At 50.1% G+C, this 18,545-nt stretch overlaps 1 protein-coding gene across 1 annotated transcript in view; it reads left to right on the top strand.

The window, feature by feature from the left end:
• Window positions 1–2,061: 2,061 nt before the first annotated feature.
• Window positions 2,062–18,545, top strand: part of JPH3 (junctophilin 3) — a gene marked incomplete at its 5' end in the record, with an annotated part of 32,059 nt that continues 15,575 nt past the window's right edge. The window contains 2 exons of the mRNA XM_083370845.1: window positions 2,062–2,443; window positions 14,293–15,070. Coding sequence (XP_083226971.1) covers window positions 2,062–2,443; window positions 14,293–15,070 — 1,160 coding nt within the window. The remainder of the gene's footprint in view (window positions 2,444–14,292; window positions 15,071–18,545) is intronic.

Consider the following 18,545-nt stretch of genomic DNA (forward strand, 5'->3'; position numbering starts at 1 on the left):
TTTATTTACAGAGGAGATTTAAACCCCTATGCTCCAGAACATTATTTTAAGAATGAAAAAAAGGCTTAATTTTACCCTAACCAACTGCTGGTGAGGCAGAAGCAGGAGACAAACCATCCCCTTTTTGCTATAATATCAGTGTTTAAAATGGCCACTTTCATGGGGGTCATCTAGAAATGCCCACCCAAGTCCTTTTTTACTTTGTTTGAATGACAGCATTGTCATTGCTAAGAAGACTAATGGGTGGGCACAAATCTCTTAAAATCTATTTCCTCACCGAGTGGATGGGTTGGGTTGGGACTGCCTCTCCCAAAATTGCCAGATGAGAGTTGTAGTGCCAACATGCTTGAAGAGAACCAATTTTGACTTCTCAGCTGCAGACCAATCTTCAGATTTTGCAGGGTGGGTTGTTTTTATAACCTTAACACTCTCCCCCCCCCCCCCAGTGTGGAAAGCTGGAGCAAATCGCTGGAGCAATAGCCGGGCTATAGTTTTAATTGATACTAAATCGATGTTGCTGCTCTCTCTCTCTCTTTTTTAATGTGGAGCTGTAATAGTAAACATCTTCCAGAGTTGGTGGGAGACCAAACAAGGAATAAGAAAGAAAAAGCCCTCCTCAGCACTTACGTGAAGACTGCAGTCCTAAGCAGGCTCCCTTCTCATTCTCTAAAATCAAAGTCACTTAGGAAGCAGGATGAGCTATAGATGCCAGCCTTCATCTCCTGCCACATGCAGTACTTCCCTCTTAGGAATGCCAGCCTGCTGCAAGCTGACAGATCCCATCCTTTCTAGTTCTTTAAACTTAAAAATAACGATTTATTTTTTAAAAAAAATCTCCCTGGGCACCGTACCCCTTTGGCCTGAGCCCTCGGCCTCCAAGGAAGGGAAGGGAAGAGCGGCCGAGATCTGTGTCGGGGGGGGGAGGGGAGAAGGGGGGAGGACTCTACCTTCTGCAGTTGCTGTACCTTTAAATGCAAGAAGCTGGAGCCGAGACGGGGGGGGGGGCGAGAGACAGGGATGCTGGGCTCCCTTCCCCTTAATAAGCCACCGCCCATCTAGTGGGGAGAAGAAGAGGGCGAGGGGACCCAAGTGAGTCGGGGGTCGCGGGCGCGGGCTGGAGCGAGGCGAGGCGCTCCTCGCCCCTCCCCACTCGGAGCTCCAGGAAAGGAGCCCCCCCTTGCCCCCTCCCCCGCCGGTCTTCCGCCTCCCGCCTCTCTTCCTTCTGCCGCCCGGCTGGAGCCAGGGCCCCCTCCCCGAAGGGCAGCCCTGAGCGCCGGCATGGGGGAGCTCTGCCTGCCAGCCCGCCCGAGCCGAAGCCAGTGAGCGTCGAGTCGCAGCGGGGCGGGGCGGGCGGGGGAGGCGTGGGGAGAGGATGAAAACGGCCCTTTGGGGGGCCGAGAGAGCGAGCGCGGGTGTGTGTGTGTGTGTGTGTGTGTGTCTGTGTCTGTGAGTGAGAGAGTGCGTGAGATCGAGGCGGTCGCAGCCACTGCATTGCCGCTGACCCGGCGGCTCTCTCGCGAACACGCCGCGGGCAAGATGCTGCTTTGCCCAGGACCCGCGGAGCCATCGTGCCAGCCCAGCAGCAGCAGCGGCAGCAGCAGGTGGAAGGCGCCGGGGGGGCTGTGAGACCCTTTGTCTGGTCGGTGCCATTGCTTTCTCCCTCTCTCGCCCCCCCCTCCTCCTGCAAGTCCAGGAGTCCTCCTCCTCCTCCTATGTTGGCCGCTGGCCTTGGCCCGCGCCCCCTCCCCTCTCCGGCTGCTGCCCGGGGCCGCTCGGGAGGACCCCCAGCGGCGCCCCGCCCGGCCCCCTTGCTGCTCCGCGGGCCCAGGAGGGCTCTCTTCCCCCCGGCGGTGAGGCAGGAGGAGACGGATCCGGAACCGCTCGCCCCCCTCCCGCCTTTGGAGGGGATGTGCCAGCGGCCAAGCCCGGCTCCCTCGGCGGCTCTCGGCGTTTGGTGCAGCGTTTAAGGGGGCGGGTTTTTTTTGTTTTTTTGTCGCTCCGGCTTTCGCCTCCCCCCCCCCCGCCCCACCTTTTTGAGAATTTGCGAACTGCGTTACATGCATGTCCAGTGGGGGAAGGTTTAATTTTGACGATGGAGGGTCCTACTGTGGAGGTTGGGAGGACGGCAAGGCTCACGGCCACGGCATCTGCACCGGCCCGAAGGGGCAAGGCGAGTACGCGGGCTCCTGGAGCCACGGCTTCGAAGTGCTGGGCATCTACACCTGGCCCAGCGGGAACACCTATCAGGGCACCTGGGCGCAAGGGAAGCGCCACGGCATCGGCGTGGAGAGCAAAGGGAAGTGGGTGTACCGAGGCGAATGGACTCACGGGTTTAAGGGACGCTACGGAGTGCGCGAGTGCACCGGCAACGGGGCCAAGTACGAAGGCACCTGGAGCAACGGACTGCAGGACGGCTACGGGACGGAGACCTACTCGGATGGAGGTAAGCGGCGGCGGCGGCTTCCCCGCCTTCTCCTCCCGGCTCGAAGCGCACCACGTCGCCCTTTTAGATGCACCTGCTCGGTGGGGATGTGAAATGCGGTCTCCGGCCCTGCCCTGCGTTGCTGCCCGGGTCCGGTCCTTGAAGTTCAGCCGGCGCCTGAATTAAATCTTGCTGGCTGCAAGGAAGGCCTTTTTCCAAGCCGGGTTTGCGGGCTGGAGACTGGCTCGGAGCCCTCCTCGTTCAGCTAAGAGAATCTCTGTCTCTCCACCTAGCCCAGGACTGATTAGGCATAAACAAGTCGGGCAGGTAAAGGGCTTTTGTTGTGTGTGTGTGTGCAAAGGGTTCCCCTTCCAGGTTCTAAAAAGGCTCCAGGATCCTGGGTGGGAGAGGGGAAAGGAGGTCGCCTGGAGAGGAATTGCAGTCAGAAAAATGGCAGGCTTCCCTTGCTACTGTGAGTCTGGGGCATTTTGGAAAGGGCTGGCACAAAATCCGCCCAAGGGATAGGTGGCGTCTGTTTAATATTATGAGATTTGCTCAGGAAAAGCCTCTCTGTGGATTAGGTCTTCTGGACCAGACCTGGGGGTCTGCCGTGTTTTGTTCCTCCTGTTCAGCATCTACCTCATGAAACAACCATTTATGAAAGACAGGCTGGGCCTCCATTCACCGCATCACTAACCTTACAGGATACGATGAGGAGGGGTGAAATCTTGCCCTAGAAAACCCCTGCCATGGCCAGAGATTTCTCTCCAGGGTCAAACTCTATTGCAAACTCTTTTCATTTTTTAATTTCCCTCCAAGCCTGGCGCTCTACACCGTGGGTCTGCAGTTAATTTGATAACTGGTTGCAATTCACAGAAGATTCTTCTTGATGCGAATGTGTGGCTGGATGTCTGTGGAGCACCGAGAGGCCGATAGGAACATCTGTTTCTTGGCTTCGGGAAGAAGCTTCAGGGGTTATTGCAAGAGGAAGGTGGAGATGTGGACTAAGTGGAAGCAAAATTAGCAAAGGCCAATGGAAGAGAGAAAACCATGAGGACTAGTGTAAGATTAAGGTCTCACACAGAGTAGCTTTCCTTTGGAACGGTCTGAATCACTCCATCTCTGGTTAAGTGGCTGTTTCCTCTGCTAACCTTTCGGTGTGCAGGCGCCAGGCCTACTTACCCCATCCCTGGAGGAAAGCAGCGGGGGGGGGGGGGGGCTTTGGTCTTAATGTCCTGTATCTGCCTCTAAAACACCATTCTTCCTTTTCCTCTCTGCCCCCCCCCCCTCTCTCTGGCATGCCTGCTTTAGAGCTCTGTTCCACCCAATACATTCTCTGCTTCTCAAAGGCCCTGAGGGAAGAGATCAGGAAAGGAAAGGCCAAAGGGAAAATTTATTTCTGTGAAATAGAATTTGCTGATTGGAAGCAAAGAGGGGAGGGCAGGAACTGAGCAAACTTTATTTGATTTTTACAAGGCAGGTGGCTCAGTCTGGGAATCTGTTTTGTGAACCACTTGCAAGGAAGCAAGGGAGGGAAGCCGAACGGGATACACACTCTCTGTCTTTTGCTGTAATTACCTGGCTTATGTTATCCCCTTCTCCCTCCAGAAACCTTCATTCTCGGTGCCCAGGTTTCTCTGAACTCAGGGCTGAAGTTCAATCTGCATTTAATATCTCAGGGTGAATCCTCTAAAACTGCCCTTCCTGATCTGGTGCCCTGAAGGAACGTTTGGAGTGCAATGTCTGGGATTTCTTTCCGCCCCGTGGGTTGCCAGGCTTAGGAATCTTAGTTCCTGTGTAGAAGAAGGCAGATGGGTGGAAAGTGTTCTTGGCCTACCCATGCCTTTACGCAGAAGCCATGCAGGCAAGATGGTACAGTACTGCAGTGCTGCAATCCCCAATGAAACCTGAGAAAAAAAATGCATATATTCAACCAAAGAAGAGATAAGTGTGCAGAGCTTCCCTAACCTCGACGGGGCGGCCTGCTTTAGACTCGGAAAGAATCGAAGAAACAAACCTCAGACTGATGGTGAAAATTGACTCTGGGGATTTGGAAAAATTCTACCCAACCCCACAGAGAGCTAGTTTGTGGAGAACATTTAGGGTACGCAGTGGTTCTGATCCCACTGGTGGTCAGCCTGGAAAGGGGGCTGCACAGAGCCCTCAAATTTATGTCCCACTCGACTTGTCATCTTTCCTCATTTGTTTTGTTTATTTTCATGACGGTAACAAGGAAAAACAACCCATCTGAATTGGTGGAAAGTGCCAGAGAGTTCCCACTGAGCATTGACATCTCTCTTGCTCAGAGCCTTTTCTCTATGCCTCCTGAGAGTGACTTAGCAAATCTTCTACCTCTGGACAAAAGCATTCCAGATGTAGGAGTGGTAATTGCATTATACTGGGAAAGAATGGCTCCCCAGCTGCCATTAAGAACGGAGGCACTGTTGGAAATTAAGATTCCTGTAGCTCCTCAACCCATCTGCTGGGAGCCCTGTTGCTTCCTGGGATGTCAGAAATAATCTACCATATGCCATTTTTTTAAAAAAAACCACAGAGACATCAGTCTAATAAGCAGGTCCACCTTGCTGAGGATTTAGTAATATTAAAATAAAAGCTGTCATGTCTTAACCCAAAAGTCTAGGACAGGGGTCTTCAAACCTGGCCCTTTTATGACTTGTGGACTTCAACTCCCAGAATTCCTCAGCCAGGCACGGGCCAGGTTTGACGACCCCTGGACTAGGAGATAGACCTACCAGCAAACCCCATCCAGAGGCCTTCACTTTATTATCAAACCAGGAGGGACTGAAGCCCCACCATGTCCCTTAACTTGCTGTTGGAATAAAGTCTCCAAACAGCTCTGTGTTCCCCAGTGGATGTGGAAAAACCTTACGGTCAGGTGGTTTGTATCTTGGAATTCCCACACAGCAATCCCCAATGTTTGGGCATTCGTTTCAGTGTTACCATATGCCCCAGTACCCAGCTTTTTCAGGGATGCGGTGTTTGATTTGGATTACTCTCCTGGAAATGCATAGGAGAAGTCCCAGCTGTAGGTTCTTTCTGGGGCATCCGTCTAACACAGCTCAGGCCTCTCCTCCCCCCACCCACTGCCCCCCTCTTTTCCAGGGACAACCCATCCAATTTCTGGATCTCATAGTATTTACTTTCACTCAAGCTCGTTCTGTGTGAAGCTTGTACATAATATCCCATCCTCCCACTGACTCTTCAGCAGAAAACAGGATGGTTTTGTAGGCCCACTTCCTTGTGTGTAGATAAAAGGTTGACTTTGTGACCCCGCTCCCTCCCTCCCTCCCTCCCTCTCCCTCCCTCCCTCTTCCTTGTTTCTAGGCATTTCTGGAAGTGCCATTTCTATCTTTAAAAGTGGGCCTACATCAACCCAAAGTCAATTTTCGTATTTCCAGGACACACATCTTTGGAGAAGCCCAAACAATAAGAGAGGAAGTGAAGGAGAGCCGGTCTCCATTTATAGGCCTCAGAATTACAGTCTCTTTTATTTTATTTTATTTTTTATTTTTTAAAAAGCCTTCAAGCAGTTTGTGTGTCCTCACAATCTCTATTTTAGCTGCTTTATATTAGGAAGTTCCAGCGTAGCTGGCAGAACAATACCCAGAGAGCCCCACTCCTGGAAATGATAAAACAAGGCTGTAGTAATTGAGTCAGGCAGATGCAAGTGATTCAGATGAGCCGGATCCCCAGAATATTTAAAGCAACTTCAGCTGAATGTCCATCAATGTGAGCTTTTAACAACAGGCTTGTCACAGTATTTGCTTCTTTCTCCTTGAAATCCTTTTGATGTCTCAGGACCTTGGAGAGCACCTAACTCGCAGTCTCACTGAAAGGATGTGCCTTAAGTAAGCATTTTTGTCAGGACAGCAACAGTACACTTACAACCACAGCTGAGCCCAAAATTTCTGTGGCTAAGCATGACAGTTGTTAAGTGAGTTTGTCCCACTTTATGACCTTTCTTGCCCCAGTTGTTAAATGAATCACTGCAGCTGTTAAGTTAGTAACTTGGTTGTTAAGTGAGTCCGGCTTCCCCGTTGACTGCTTGTCAGACCATCCTAAAAGGAGGTCACGTGTCTTCAGGACTTTGCAATCATCATAAATACAAGCCAGTTGCCAAGCATCCAAATTTTGTTCACGTGACTAAGAGGATGCTGCAACGGTCGTAAGTATGAAAACTGCTCACCTTTCTTCAGTGCCGTTGTAAGTTTGAATGGTCACTAAATGAGCTGTTTGTTGTAAGTTGAGGCCTGCCTGTACTTTCTCCACTTTTTTAAACCTCCCTTTCTGAAATGGATGGCGGGTGAAGGCCAGGATGTTTGGCGTGCTGGGACTGTGATTCTCCAGCATCCTAGCCAGCCTGGCCTTTCTCCTCTTTGGCTGCTGACCCCAGGAGTTGCAGTCCCAACTCACAGCATCAAGATGTGGGAGCTGCTCTCTTTTCAACCCTGTGTGAAGCTCTGGCACATCCAGCTGTGGAGACAGTTGCAACTCTATGTCGAGAGGTCTACGGGGTGTCCTTTAATCCCTTGCCGTCCTTCCTTGGGCCCTGGAGGTCCGGAGAAGAGCAAGCATGGGACAAATCTGAAGTCAACGGGGAAGCCAGATTCACTTAACAACCCAGTTACTAACTTAACAGCTGCAGTGAGGTGGGGGAGCTACAGGGGTTCCTCCAGTGCTTCTTTGTAGGTGGTAGAACAGGCAGTTTGTGCGATTGTTGGTGGGCCAGCATAAATGACTGCACTGAAAGTTGCAAGGGTCCCTCCTTTGTGTCAGAAGATTTGGTGCGTGAAAGCTTGGGAGCAGAGTCCACGCTCTGCAGACCATACACAAACCTTTCAGGGGAAGATACGGCATGGGATGTGGTGTCCCAATGGCTGAAGCCGGGCAAAAAATTAAATTTGATTAAGGCGAAAGTCAGTTTAAAATGCTAAGAAGACTGCCCTTGGATTTAATTCCTCCCACTCCCAGTCACACTCAAATATTGCAGTCCAGGATTCCTGCTAGGAATCCCCAGTGCTACACTGGGGAAGATTCTTGCCAGTGACATCCAGTTTTCTTCTTCTTGTCTCTCGGCTTTGTTTTTCAGGAGGGCAGCAGTACAGTAAAAGCGATGCAAGTTTTTAATGTAAATCGGTGTTTTCCAACTTTGGCAACTGTAAGATGTGTGAACTTCAACTCCCAGAATCCCCAGACAATTGGAAGTTCGAGGAGTGTTTGGGAAAGGATGGTCTGCGAGAAGCACTTGTCTCTCTCACCATCCCTCTCTGTATTTCGAGGCTTCTGCAGAGATTAAGAGCTTAGTTTAACTGAGAAATGGGGCAAGATTACAGAGTTTATGATGAGGATTACTGAATTTGATGAGAAAGAGAAAGAGGGAGAGAGAAAAAAATTAGGCAGATTCTCCTGTACTTTGTACAGGAAGCATATTAGAATTGATTAGCTCAATGGATTGAGAAGCTTTCAGCACTCTGCCTGCTTGAGATCCAGCGTAGAACGGGAAGCCTTGCTCACTTCACAACTGGAAGAGGACCAGCAGACAGAGCAGAGTCAGTACAGGCAGTGCTTGACGTACAACAGTTGTTTAGAGACTTTTTGAGGTTACAACGGCAGTGAAAACAGCGGCTAATGAACCTTTTTCACACTTAACAATCGTCGTAGCATCCCCCAGGTCACCTGATCACAATTCAAGGTGTGTGATCCCTTTTGCAACCTTCTGACAAGCAAAGGCCATGGGGAAGCCAGATTCCCTTAGCAACCCTGTTACTAACTTAACGATGGCACGGCTTCACTTAACCGCTGGGGCAAGAAAGGTCATAAAATGGGTCAAAACTCACTGGGTTATCTCACTTAGCAACAGAAAATTTGGGTCATAATTGTTATCGTAAGTGGAGGACTATCTGTACTCACCTGCCATGTAGGCTTATTACTATTGCCAGAAAGAACCGCAGACATAATTTGAGAATCAACGCTGGGTTTCAGCAGGCTGGAGCCCAACTTCCTCTCTTCCACCAAGAGCTGCTGTGAGGTTCTGGTGCTCGGCTGGCCCACGTGGCCGTGGCTTTCCCCTCGGGCACCCGGGGCTCCTGGGACTCCGGGCCTTCTGCCCTCTAAGCAACCCGCTTCCGTAGTATTGCCATAGATACAACTCGCTCGGGCTCAGCTGCTCCTGAATCATTCTGGCGACGCCTGCCTGGATCGCCCACACGGCTGCCGTGGCAGAGAGAAGATCCGCTTGCTACTCTCCCTCTCCTGCCGGGGGGGGGAGGGTACAGGGAGTCCTCCACTTGTAACAATTCATTTAGCGACCGTTGGAAGTAACGGCACTGGAAAAAGTGAGTTAGGACCATTTTTCACACCTACAACTGTTGCAGCATCCCCAGGGTCATGTGACCAGAATTCAGATGCTCGGCAACCGACTCATATTTATGACAGGCACAGAGTCCCTGTGTGTGTGAGTGAGTGAGTGTGTGTGTGTGATCCCCTTTTGCGACCTTCCGACAAAGTCAATGGGGAAGCCAGATTCTGTTAACAACTGTATTATTGTACTAACTTAACAGCTGCAGGGATTCACTTAACAACTGTGGCAAGAAAGGTCATAAGACGGGGCAAAACTCACTTAACTGTCTCAGCAGCAGAAACTTTGGGCTCCACTGTGGTTGTAAGTCGAGGACTACCTGTACTGGTGGAAGAACCATTCCAGTTCATAGCAAGCAGTGAGGAAGTACCCAAAGGATGATCGCTTGGGTCTGGAAGGTTCTCCAACCCAGCTGAGACTCCCATCTTTTCACTAGACCACCCAGTGCCCAACAAGGGCTTGTTGCACAAACTTGGCTACCATGTGGAAGCTTGTCTGTTAAGTCACAGGAGGTCTCGGCTTCGATTGAACAAGAAGAACTAGTGACTGCTTTTGAGGCATGGCCATCTGTGTGTGGATGGGGGCAAGTGATGGCATATCTTTTGTGATTGTACAATGAGGTCATGATCTGCAAAAGATGCCACAATATTTGCCTGGGGGCTCCATCAGTGTGCACAGGAGAGGGATGAGGAGGGCCTGGTCAGCTGTCCTTCACTTCCTTTCATAAATGGCCACTCAAGAAAATCAATTCCTGGTTTGGAACTGAAGGGAGTTCCTTGTAGTTTGGGTAGTATTTGCCCAGCTTTATTTACAACACAGTTTCTCAACCACAGCAACTTTTAAGGTGTGTGGACTTCAACTCCCAGAATCCCCAGCCATGATGGGTACAGTGATGTCCAAAGGGGTTTCAACTCTCATAATGTCCTAGCCTTAGCTTCCACCTTAACCTTGAGACTATTTCTCAAAGCAGATCTTTCAGATCAAGTCTCGTGCAGGAAATCAAATGAAAAATAAATGACCTTGTCTAAAGGGAAGATTCTAGACCGACAGACACAGGAAAAAGAGGGGGGATAATCCATAGTCAAAGGCCAACTTAACTTCACCATGGACAACACTGGGCACTTCAGTTCCATGATCAAATCCCATCTCCCATCAGAGGAGAAACTTCCTGGCTAATCATGAGCAGGAAGGTGTCTTCAGCCTCAAAATCCTTGCCTGGTGAATGAATCCGGCTGTGTCCTCACGGGCTGTGGCAAAAAAAAAAGAACAGGTGACTCTTCTAGTGCTACGAAAATAGAATCTGTGATTACTGAGTTCAGAAGCACCTCCAAACAGGCCTTAAAATCACATGCCACGTTCTGAAACTTGGACTGTACTTAGTGGGATTCTACCCAACTCGTCCTCATAGAAATGGATGAAAACAAGCCTTTTCTTTCTCTCTGGAGGGTACAAAGCAGTGAGCTACACGTGTTTCAGGAAACAAAGAAAATGCTGGAAGAATATTGTCTTTTTAAGTACAGTATATTGCAGGAGACTACATGAAGTGGGATTTTTTCCTGATCCAGCTTCCAAGACCATTAAAGAAGGGTGCAGAAAAGCCCTCCCTGATAGCTACTCCTTCCTTCCTTCCTTCCTTCCTTCCTTCCTTCCTTCCTTCCTTCCTTCCTTCCTTCCTTCCCTCCCTCCCTCCCTCCCTCCCTCCCTCCCTCCCTCCCTCCCTTAGCAGTGCTTGAAAGTGAATGTCAGTCCTTGAGTAGTAATTAAATGGCACCACACAAACATTCACACTCACACACAATATTAGCTAAGCGTGGGAAGAACAAATAAGAACAATAAGATTTGCAGGACTAAAAAGTTTAAAAATAATTAAGGAGAATATACCCCCGCATGCATGCGCGCGCACACACGCACACACGCAGGACCTATGGGTGTTATGGTAGATGGCAAGCCTGGCTCTTGCCATATCTGCTTGCTATGCAGAGAGAGAGAGAGAGGGAGAGCATGCATGTGCATATTTTAACCTCATCTAATTTTCAACAACTAGCAAGCGCACAGCAAGTGCCCACCCAGTCCTTTTCCAGCCAAGGTCTCCTACATCTGCAATGCTTCTCAACTGCCGCTTTTCACATAAAGAAGGCTGACTTCCCCATCCACCATTGGGGAAGATCGAAGTTCTGCTAGATTGGTTTGTGCTGCACTCAACAACATTTCAAGCCAGTCTCTCCTGCCATTTTTTTCCTGGCATTCTTTTCCCCCTGGGCTCGCCCTGCTTCGGGATCCTGGCTTGCTCAGCAACCCAGTGCCTGTGATTTCTTTTTCGTGTTCATGAGGGCATCTGAAGTTCTTCCTCAGCTCCCCGAGAAACATTCTCCATAGTTCTTCAGATACTGTCTTCCTTTACTACCACAGTGTCCTCCTTCTTCGCTCCAGGTTCTCTCTTTAATCCTCTCCCACTTATTCCAGGCAGAGAGGAGCTGTGCCAACACCTCTGCCTTCGGCGGGAGTCTCCCTGGCGCCTGCTGCCCGCCAGCCTCTGGAGGAAGAGAATTCAGTGGGCTGGCCTCGTTCAAAGGACTAGGTGCCAAGGATATCCCCACCCACTCCCTTTCCGTGCCAGGCCAGGTAGCGAGTCACCTGGAATGGAAGTGAAGCAGCTAAAAGGAAGGGTAGGAAGAGAAGATAAACGAGACACTCATAATTGTGCTCTTCTCATACATGGCGACCCAAGAAGGGGATAGTGTATTGGGCCACTGAGTCACAGGAGAAGAGCCTGGATCTCAGGCCATAGAGCAGGCATGTCAAACACGTGACATCACGTGACATATCGTGATTTTTTTCCCCATTGCCAGCAATGGGGAGGATGCAGTTTCATCGTGATGCATCCGGCCCATGGACTGGCAGTTTGACATGCCTGCCATAGAGATTCCATTCTGACTGGCCTCATCCAACCCCACCCACTATCAAGCCACATTTTGGCTAAGGGTGTTGTGCGATCATGGACAACAACTGGGGACTCAGCTCTGTTTATGATCACAGTTCTTGATTAGTCTTCAGTGCCTCAGCATTCAGTACCTCTTCTTGGTGCATTAGTTACCTATCTGTTGCTTCTCTTCCTTGCTCCATTTGAATTACCCATCCGTGGCTCTTATTTATTTATTAAATTTACATGCCACCCATCAAAACAGAAACAAAGAAAGACAATACAGTTATTTCATATATGATCCGCTTTCTCTGGATCAGCGATGGCATGTTGGTGCTCCTTATGTTGGTCAGTGTGGAGGCCCAACATTTTCCCCACTTCCTGGAGAATTGCTGGGAGCTTGAGTCAATAATTTTGAGAAAAGCTACATATTCCTCCCCAGCTGCTTAAGTACACCTGGGAGCCAAGTGCTTCTGACAAATGAATTTGCCCAACACAGAAAGCCTTATGAGAAATGCTTGTTTTGGGCTTAACATGCTTGTAAACCCAACCATTGTGGGCCCTTTCTAAAACAAATGTACCACAAGAATACGGAATAAGCTGTGGCTTATTCATCCAAACCTTGGTGAGGCAACCATGATGAGTGAACCAATTTCTGAGACTTCCTTACAATATTTCCATCTAAGAAGGGCCTTTCCTGAGGCTAATTGATAGTTTCCTGCTGAGTCCTTGGTGCTTCTTGATCCTTCTCTTCTATTGATAGTTTCCTGTTTAAAGACTCGGCTTGGTTTGTCCTTTCCCTGACCAGCATTTGGGGATTATCCCTAAATTACCCTTTCATTAATCAGCTTTTATCTCTTCATCATCCACACGGAGCGAAGAGGAACACTGTGTCATTAACATTTTTCAACTGGATGCACCTAGATCTTCTTTCTCTTACAGTGAAATTATATATTATCTACATTGCCCAGGCTTTCAAGCTGAAGAAACCAAAGTCTGCTTTGTGATTGTTTTTACTAGGGAAAGTGAGCTACAAGTCCCGGGGCCTTAATCTTCCAGAAAAATAGATTGCCAAGTAAGGTCGCAGGTTTTGGGATCCATGAAAGTGCAACAGATGTTGTTATTTCATCTCTTGTTATTTGCTAGGGAATAGGAAGAGACAATGTAGGATTTCCTGCCTTTGGGAAGCTTGATTGGTTGAAGATAAACAGAAGCGCCCAGGGAGCCGTTGCCAGCAAACTGCATTGTCCCATCCCTGATAAATAAATGTAACTGCAAGTCATAGTAGAAATTTACCTATCCAGACCTGACTGCTTGTTCATTGCTGGAATTAATGTTTTGCAAGTTCACAAAATAGTCACATTCCAGATTTCAAAAACAGCACAATAAGGAATAGCATAGGAAATGCTGGAATACAACAATTAAGGGGGAAAAAAGTCTAAGGATTCCCTGTCATAAATAAGGAAAGGGGAGGGGAGGGGAGGGGAGGGGAGGAAGGAAGGAAGGAAGGAAGGAAGGAAGGAAGGAAGGAAGGAAGGAAGGAAGGAAGGAAGGAAGGAAGGAAGGAAAAGTGAGATGAGCAAAAGCTGGATCAGAACTATTTGGATTTGGTGACTTTTAGCTCAGGTATCAGGAACAGAAGAGAACGCAGTAGCCAGGATAACCGTGTTGATGGGTTGAGGTATCAAGCAGCAGGGGCCAATGAGCAAAGAGATTGAATGATGAGATCGGTCTCCTTCCGGAACTGTGCACATGTTCATTTGGATTCATCCTTCCTGGGATGTTGGATGACTGCTTTTGCAGCACTGTCCTCACATGACGCTTCAGCCCAGGGAGAGGTCATGGTGAAAACCAGCCTCCTATGCTGCAATCACAGTTGATGAGACAAATCACATTAAAAAAAGTCATGGCTTGATCCAGAATTTGCTGGAAGACTGACTGTCAAAAATATATGTGTAAGCTGGGCTGAGGTGCTCCTTGGAGACGAACAGGATGTAAACATGATGAAGAACTTCCAAGATGTTTGTTGGTAAGCAGATGCTAGGAGGTGCAGAGTACTGACCCCTCCTGGAACTGCTCTGCAGTAGGTTTTCAGCAACAGAGCCCTGGCACAACCCCCCTCTCGCCCACCCACAGCCACCTGTCAAGAGCTTCATCCCACGTTCTGGTGGCAAATTATTTTGGCTTCGCTTGCTGAGCTGAGTTGCCCTCCCCCACTCCCAACCTGCACAAGGAATCTCAGTCTCTTCCAGAAATGGAAGTTTGGACAAAATTCTTCTCCCCAACTGGAGAAAAGGCAGCTGAGGGGTCCTTGGTGCTCTCTGAGCTTGGTTGCTTTTCTTGCGTTTCATTACCCAAACTAGGTAACATTATCAGTGCTAGTTTTAAAAAGCAGCTGCTTTTAAAACATATTGTGAACTCAAATGTAATGGACCGTCCTGAAGTTTGTGGGGCGAGTATATGCATGGCCCCACATCACCCACGCCACCACGCACGACGGTGGCTGAGAAGGCTTTGTTGTGACCAGCCTGCTAACTCTGTTTTCTTTCCTTTCCCCCCTCTTGCTCGCAGGCACTTACCAAGGCCAGTGGGCCGGAGGGATGCGTCAGGGCTACGGTGTTCGGCAGAGTGTCCCATACGGCATGGCTGCGGTTATCCGGTCGCCACTAAGAACATCGATCAACTCTTTGCGTAGTGAACACACCAATGGCACGGCATTGCACCCCGATGTGTCCCCTGCTATGGCCGGGAGCCCCGCTGTCTCAAGGGGGGGATTTGTCCTGATGGCCCACAGCGACGCAGAGATCCTGAAGAGCAAGAAAAAGGGCATCTTCCGACGTTCCCTGTTGAGTGGCCTCAAGTTGCGTAAATCCGAATCCAAGAGCTCATTGGCCAGCCAGCGGAGCAAGCAGAGTTCCTTCCGAAGCGAGGCAGGCATGAGCACCGTGAGCTCCACCGCCAGCGATATCAACTCCACCATCAGCCTGGGAGAAGCTGAGACCGAGATCTCCATCATGGAGGACGACATTGACGCCACCACCACGGAGATTTACGTGGGTGAGTGGAAGAACGACAAGCGGTCTGGCTTCGGCATCAGCCAGCGCTCCGATGGTCTCAAGTACGAAGGGGAGTGGGCCACCAACAAGCGTCACGGCTATGGCTGCATGACCTTCCCCGACGGCACGAAGGAGGAGGGGAAGTATAAGCAGAACGTTCTCGTGAGCGGCAAACGCAAGAACCTCATCCCCTTGAGGGCCAGCAAGATCCGCGAGAAGGTGGACCGGGCCATTGAGGCGGCTGAGCGTGCAGCCACCATCGCCAAGCAGAAAGCGGAGATTGCAGCTTCCAGGTAGGTCTTTGGCAGTGACCTTGCGGGTTGACCAGTGAGGAGGAGGAGGAGGAGGAAGGGATTTGCATTGTTGTGGTGAGTGTTTTTGAAGGCCTGAGTTTGGGATCCACTCTTTAGGTCCTCCGTAGGATCTGAGCCTGCAACACCTGGTGAAAAGTGCTGATGGAGAACGGGTGGAGTGGTGCTTCCAGTACGTTGGAGAAGGCTGTAGATTTTCTGCTGAGTTGGTCAGTGTGCAGCCAGTAGCCTCCTTAGTCCTCTGTGGCCGTCTATTGCAAACTGAACTCAGTTATGGGATTCAGCAGCCGTATCGTAATAGCATCTCTTCTCCTCAGCCAGGAGATGGAAAGTTAGCATGGGAACAGCAGCAGTTCCTTGAGTGGCATCTTCTAAATCAGAGCTCAGAATCCATCACAGTCCAGGAACAATTTGCTGGGCAGGCTTCTTTTTCCTTCGATACAATCACTGCCTGTGTTAAAACTTCCTTCTAGGCGTATCCTTTGCTTGCCACTCCAATCAACTAAAAACCAAGGTTTCATCTTTGGTGTTTTTCAATGGCGCCATGGACCAAATTCTACAGAGCAAGAAGTATGCGGGCTGGCTACTTCTTGGGCAATTATTTTGCTCAGCATTCTGATCGGGAATAGATTGCTTAGCCTAAACTTGGGGTTTTGTAAAAATGCAGGAGAGTATCTTGCACTGAGATCACCCACGCTCCGTCTCTTGCATTTGCCCTGCCTGGAGAAGTCGGGGCTCTCCTTCTCGGCTCAGGTCTGAAGACCCCAGGGGCAGATAAGCGATATAAAGGAGGCCGGGCTTCATCTTCAGCTTTTTTGAAAAAGCACGTAGGTGCTTTAGAGTGCAGATTCCATGGCGGATTTAGCACCACCAACTTAATTTCTTGTCCCAAGTCAGTGGGAAATTGTGCCATTGACAACATTTCAGCAATGCCATCACGGATGTTAATTTAGGGAGGCAGAAGAATGGCCATGCCTGGCTTACAGATGGACGACTGAATATTCCCAGTTCGGAGAGAAGACTTTCTGTTAGCACTTAACAGGCGGTGGTGTTAATAGCAATATTATCATGCATGACGGTTGTCAAAGCCTTTGGATGTGTGAATAAGTAAGAAAAGAAGTGGGGCCTCTCTCTTTGTGTGTAATTTATTCACATTTCTGTATCATTCTGTGCACCAAAGAGATTCCACTTACAAGCACGTAAACGACTAGCACGCATGTGCAGGGGAACCTTTACCTTTACCTAATCTTATCTGGCCACCACAGGGCTTGGATGAATGGGATGTATATGTAAAGTTCTTCTCGTTCTAGACATCTGGGCTGAATGACTGAGAGAGAAGGTGCCCATTTACAGCTACCAGTAATAAAGAAAAGTTCTCTCAACCAGAGAATGAAATGTAGACACACCTCCTTCCTGGAGCAAGACTAAGATTAAGGCTAAAGTCGTTGCCCTGGTTTGGTCAGAATCCATCCGAGGCTGCATGCAAGGAAGAAGCCCAAGACTCAGTTGAGATGATTAGAGAGGGAGTCAGAGTTTCAGGGAAAATAGTAGGATAGCCATCCCACCTTGATCTATTTTGGAGGGGAGAAGGAGAGTCCAGGGACGCAGGCACTGTAATGGGATGGAGAACTTGGTAGCCATCTTCCAATACTTCCAGAGACGAGCGTGTATAAAGTGTTGTTTGCCAACCCCGAGACACCATAATAAATCTCCCAGCACTGCAAATGAATTGTGCTTCAAAAACACAATGCTCATCTTGCAGCTTCATAACAAGGACTCTGACATTTTCCTGGGCCGGTGTTCTGAACCAGCCCTCTTCTCGCACCCCTAATCAAAAGAAGAGTCTGGAAAGCGTCCAAGACCAAAAGGCTTCTGCCAAGTTTTAATTACACTGTTACAAGAATACAAGAGCTTGACTTCTCAAACGGAAAAGTTGCTTTCAGCAACCAGCCCCTCCCCAAACACTTCTTTTATAGAGAGCTCAGGGCGTGGTCTCCCTGTGCCTCCTCCCGAGGAGTCCCATAGCCTTTCTTTGTTTGTCCCTGCTCGTCTGCCTCCTGCGTCGGGCGTCCTTGAACAGGGCCAGCTGTGGGTCATCATCCTCCGCACTCTCGGGCTCACACAGCTGAGAAGAGGTTCCCGGCTGAGGACTCTGCAAAGTCTCCAAATCATCATCAGCCGGTTCGTTTCCCTCCTCCCCCACATCTGAGTCCTCCGATACATCGGACCCGGCTGTCGGACCCACAGGCTGGCCCTGAGTCACAACAGCCGGTTTGGACATTCAGAAGACCCCAAGTGGATTGAATTGAGATACAAATACAATGGAGAATGAATTGTACGAATGGCACACACTGTAGAAAAGCTGGCCTCTCTGGCTGGGTTACATCAGAAAGGCCTCAGAAGAGGCTCTGTCAGTCTGTCTGCCTGCCTGTCTGTCTTTGCTGTCTTTAAGACTTGTGGACTTCAACCGCCATGCTGGCTGGGGAATTCTGGGAGCTGAAGCCCACAAGTCTTAATGATGCCACGTTTGGAGAACCCTGGTTTAAACCAAAGAAGTAAACCTCGAAGTTTAGTTGGCCACAGCCAATGTCAGTTGGGCTGGCGGGTGGGGTCTTGTGGCACCTTAAAGAGGGCGAGATGAAGGTCTGAAGTTGTGGGCGAAGAAGAGGCTCAGGCCAGCTTTGGTTTTTGGGCAGACCCTCAGAAACGTTGTTTTCAAAGCTGCCACAATTTGAAAGGTTGGAGATGGGCACCTGCGGAAGGACAGCTTCCCAAACGGCAGATGTCCCCTGACAGATGATGCTCCGCTGGGGGAGGGCGCGCGGGGGGGTGTCTCTTCTCAGTGCATACAAGCCCAGCAGAGGAGGGGGTTGGAAAAGGGTCCATCTCCCACCTCACACCCCACAGGAGCCTCAGCTGCTCTGCTTGCTGAGGCTCCTGTGCAGAGCTCCTCCTCTTCCTCCTCCCCCTCCCCCTCCGTCGCTGCTACAGAATACCAAAATAGCGCTGCAGGGTTTGCCCATCCTCAGCGCCAGGCCGGGGAGAAAAACCGGGTGGGTGGGGACGGCTGGCCAGGCTTTGCAGAACTGGGTTCGCTCTCCTGGTCCCTAGAATGAGGTGTGGGGTGCTGTGGGGTCCGGGGTCCGCCCTGCAGGGGGGTTCCCCCAAAGGCAGCCGAAGAGGCTGGGAGCGGGGCGAAGGAGGGAGCGTGTGGCGCAGAACGTTCTGTCCCTGCGCTCTCTGGGTGTTGTTCAACAACAAGGCCAGATGGAAGCCGGCAGAAGCGGAGCGGCAGCCGGTAGCGAGACAGCAAGGAGGCAGGCAGAGGCTCCGGTGATTCATCCTTTTTCGGAGAAGGAGGTCAAGGCGGGGAAAGGGAAAGGGCCAGCCGTGTGCAAGAGAGGGGAATTGTCATTCTTCCCCCCTCCCCCCCCACACCCTACATCTGGGACAAACC

Source organism: Vipera ursinii (genome assembly GCF_947247035.1).
Source record: "Vipera ursinii genome assembly, chromosome: 10".
Lineage (NCBI taxonomy): Eukaryota > Metazoa > Chordata > Lepidosauria > Squamata > Viperidae > Vipera > Vipera ursinii.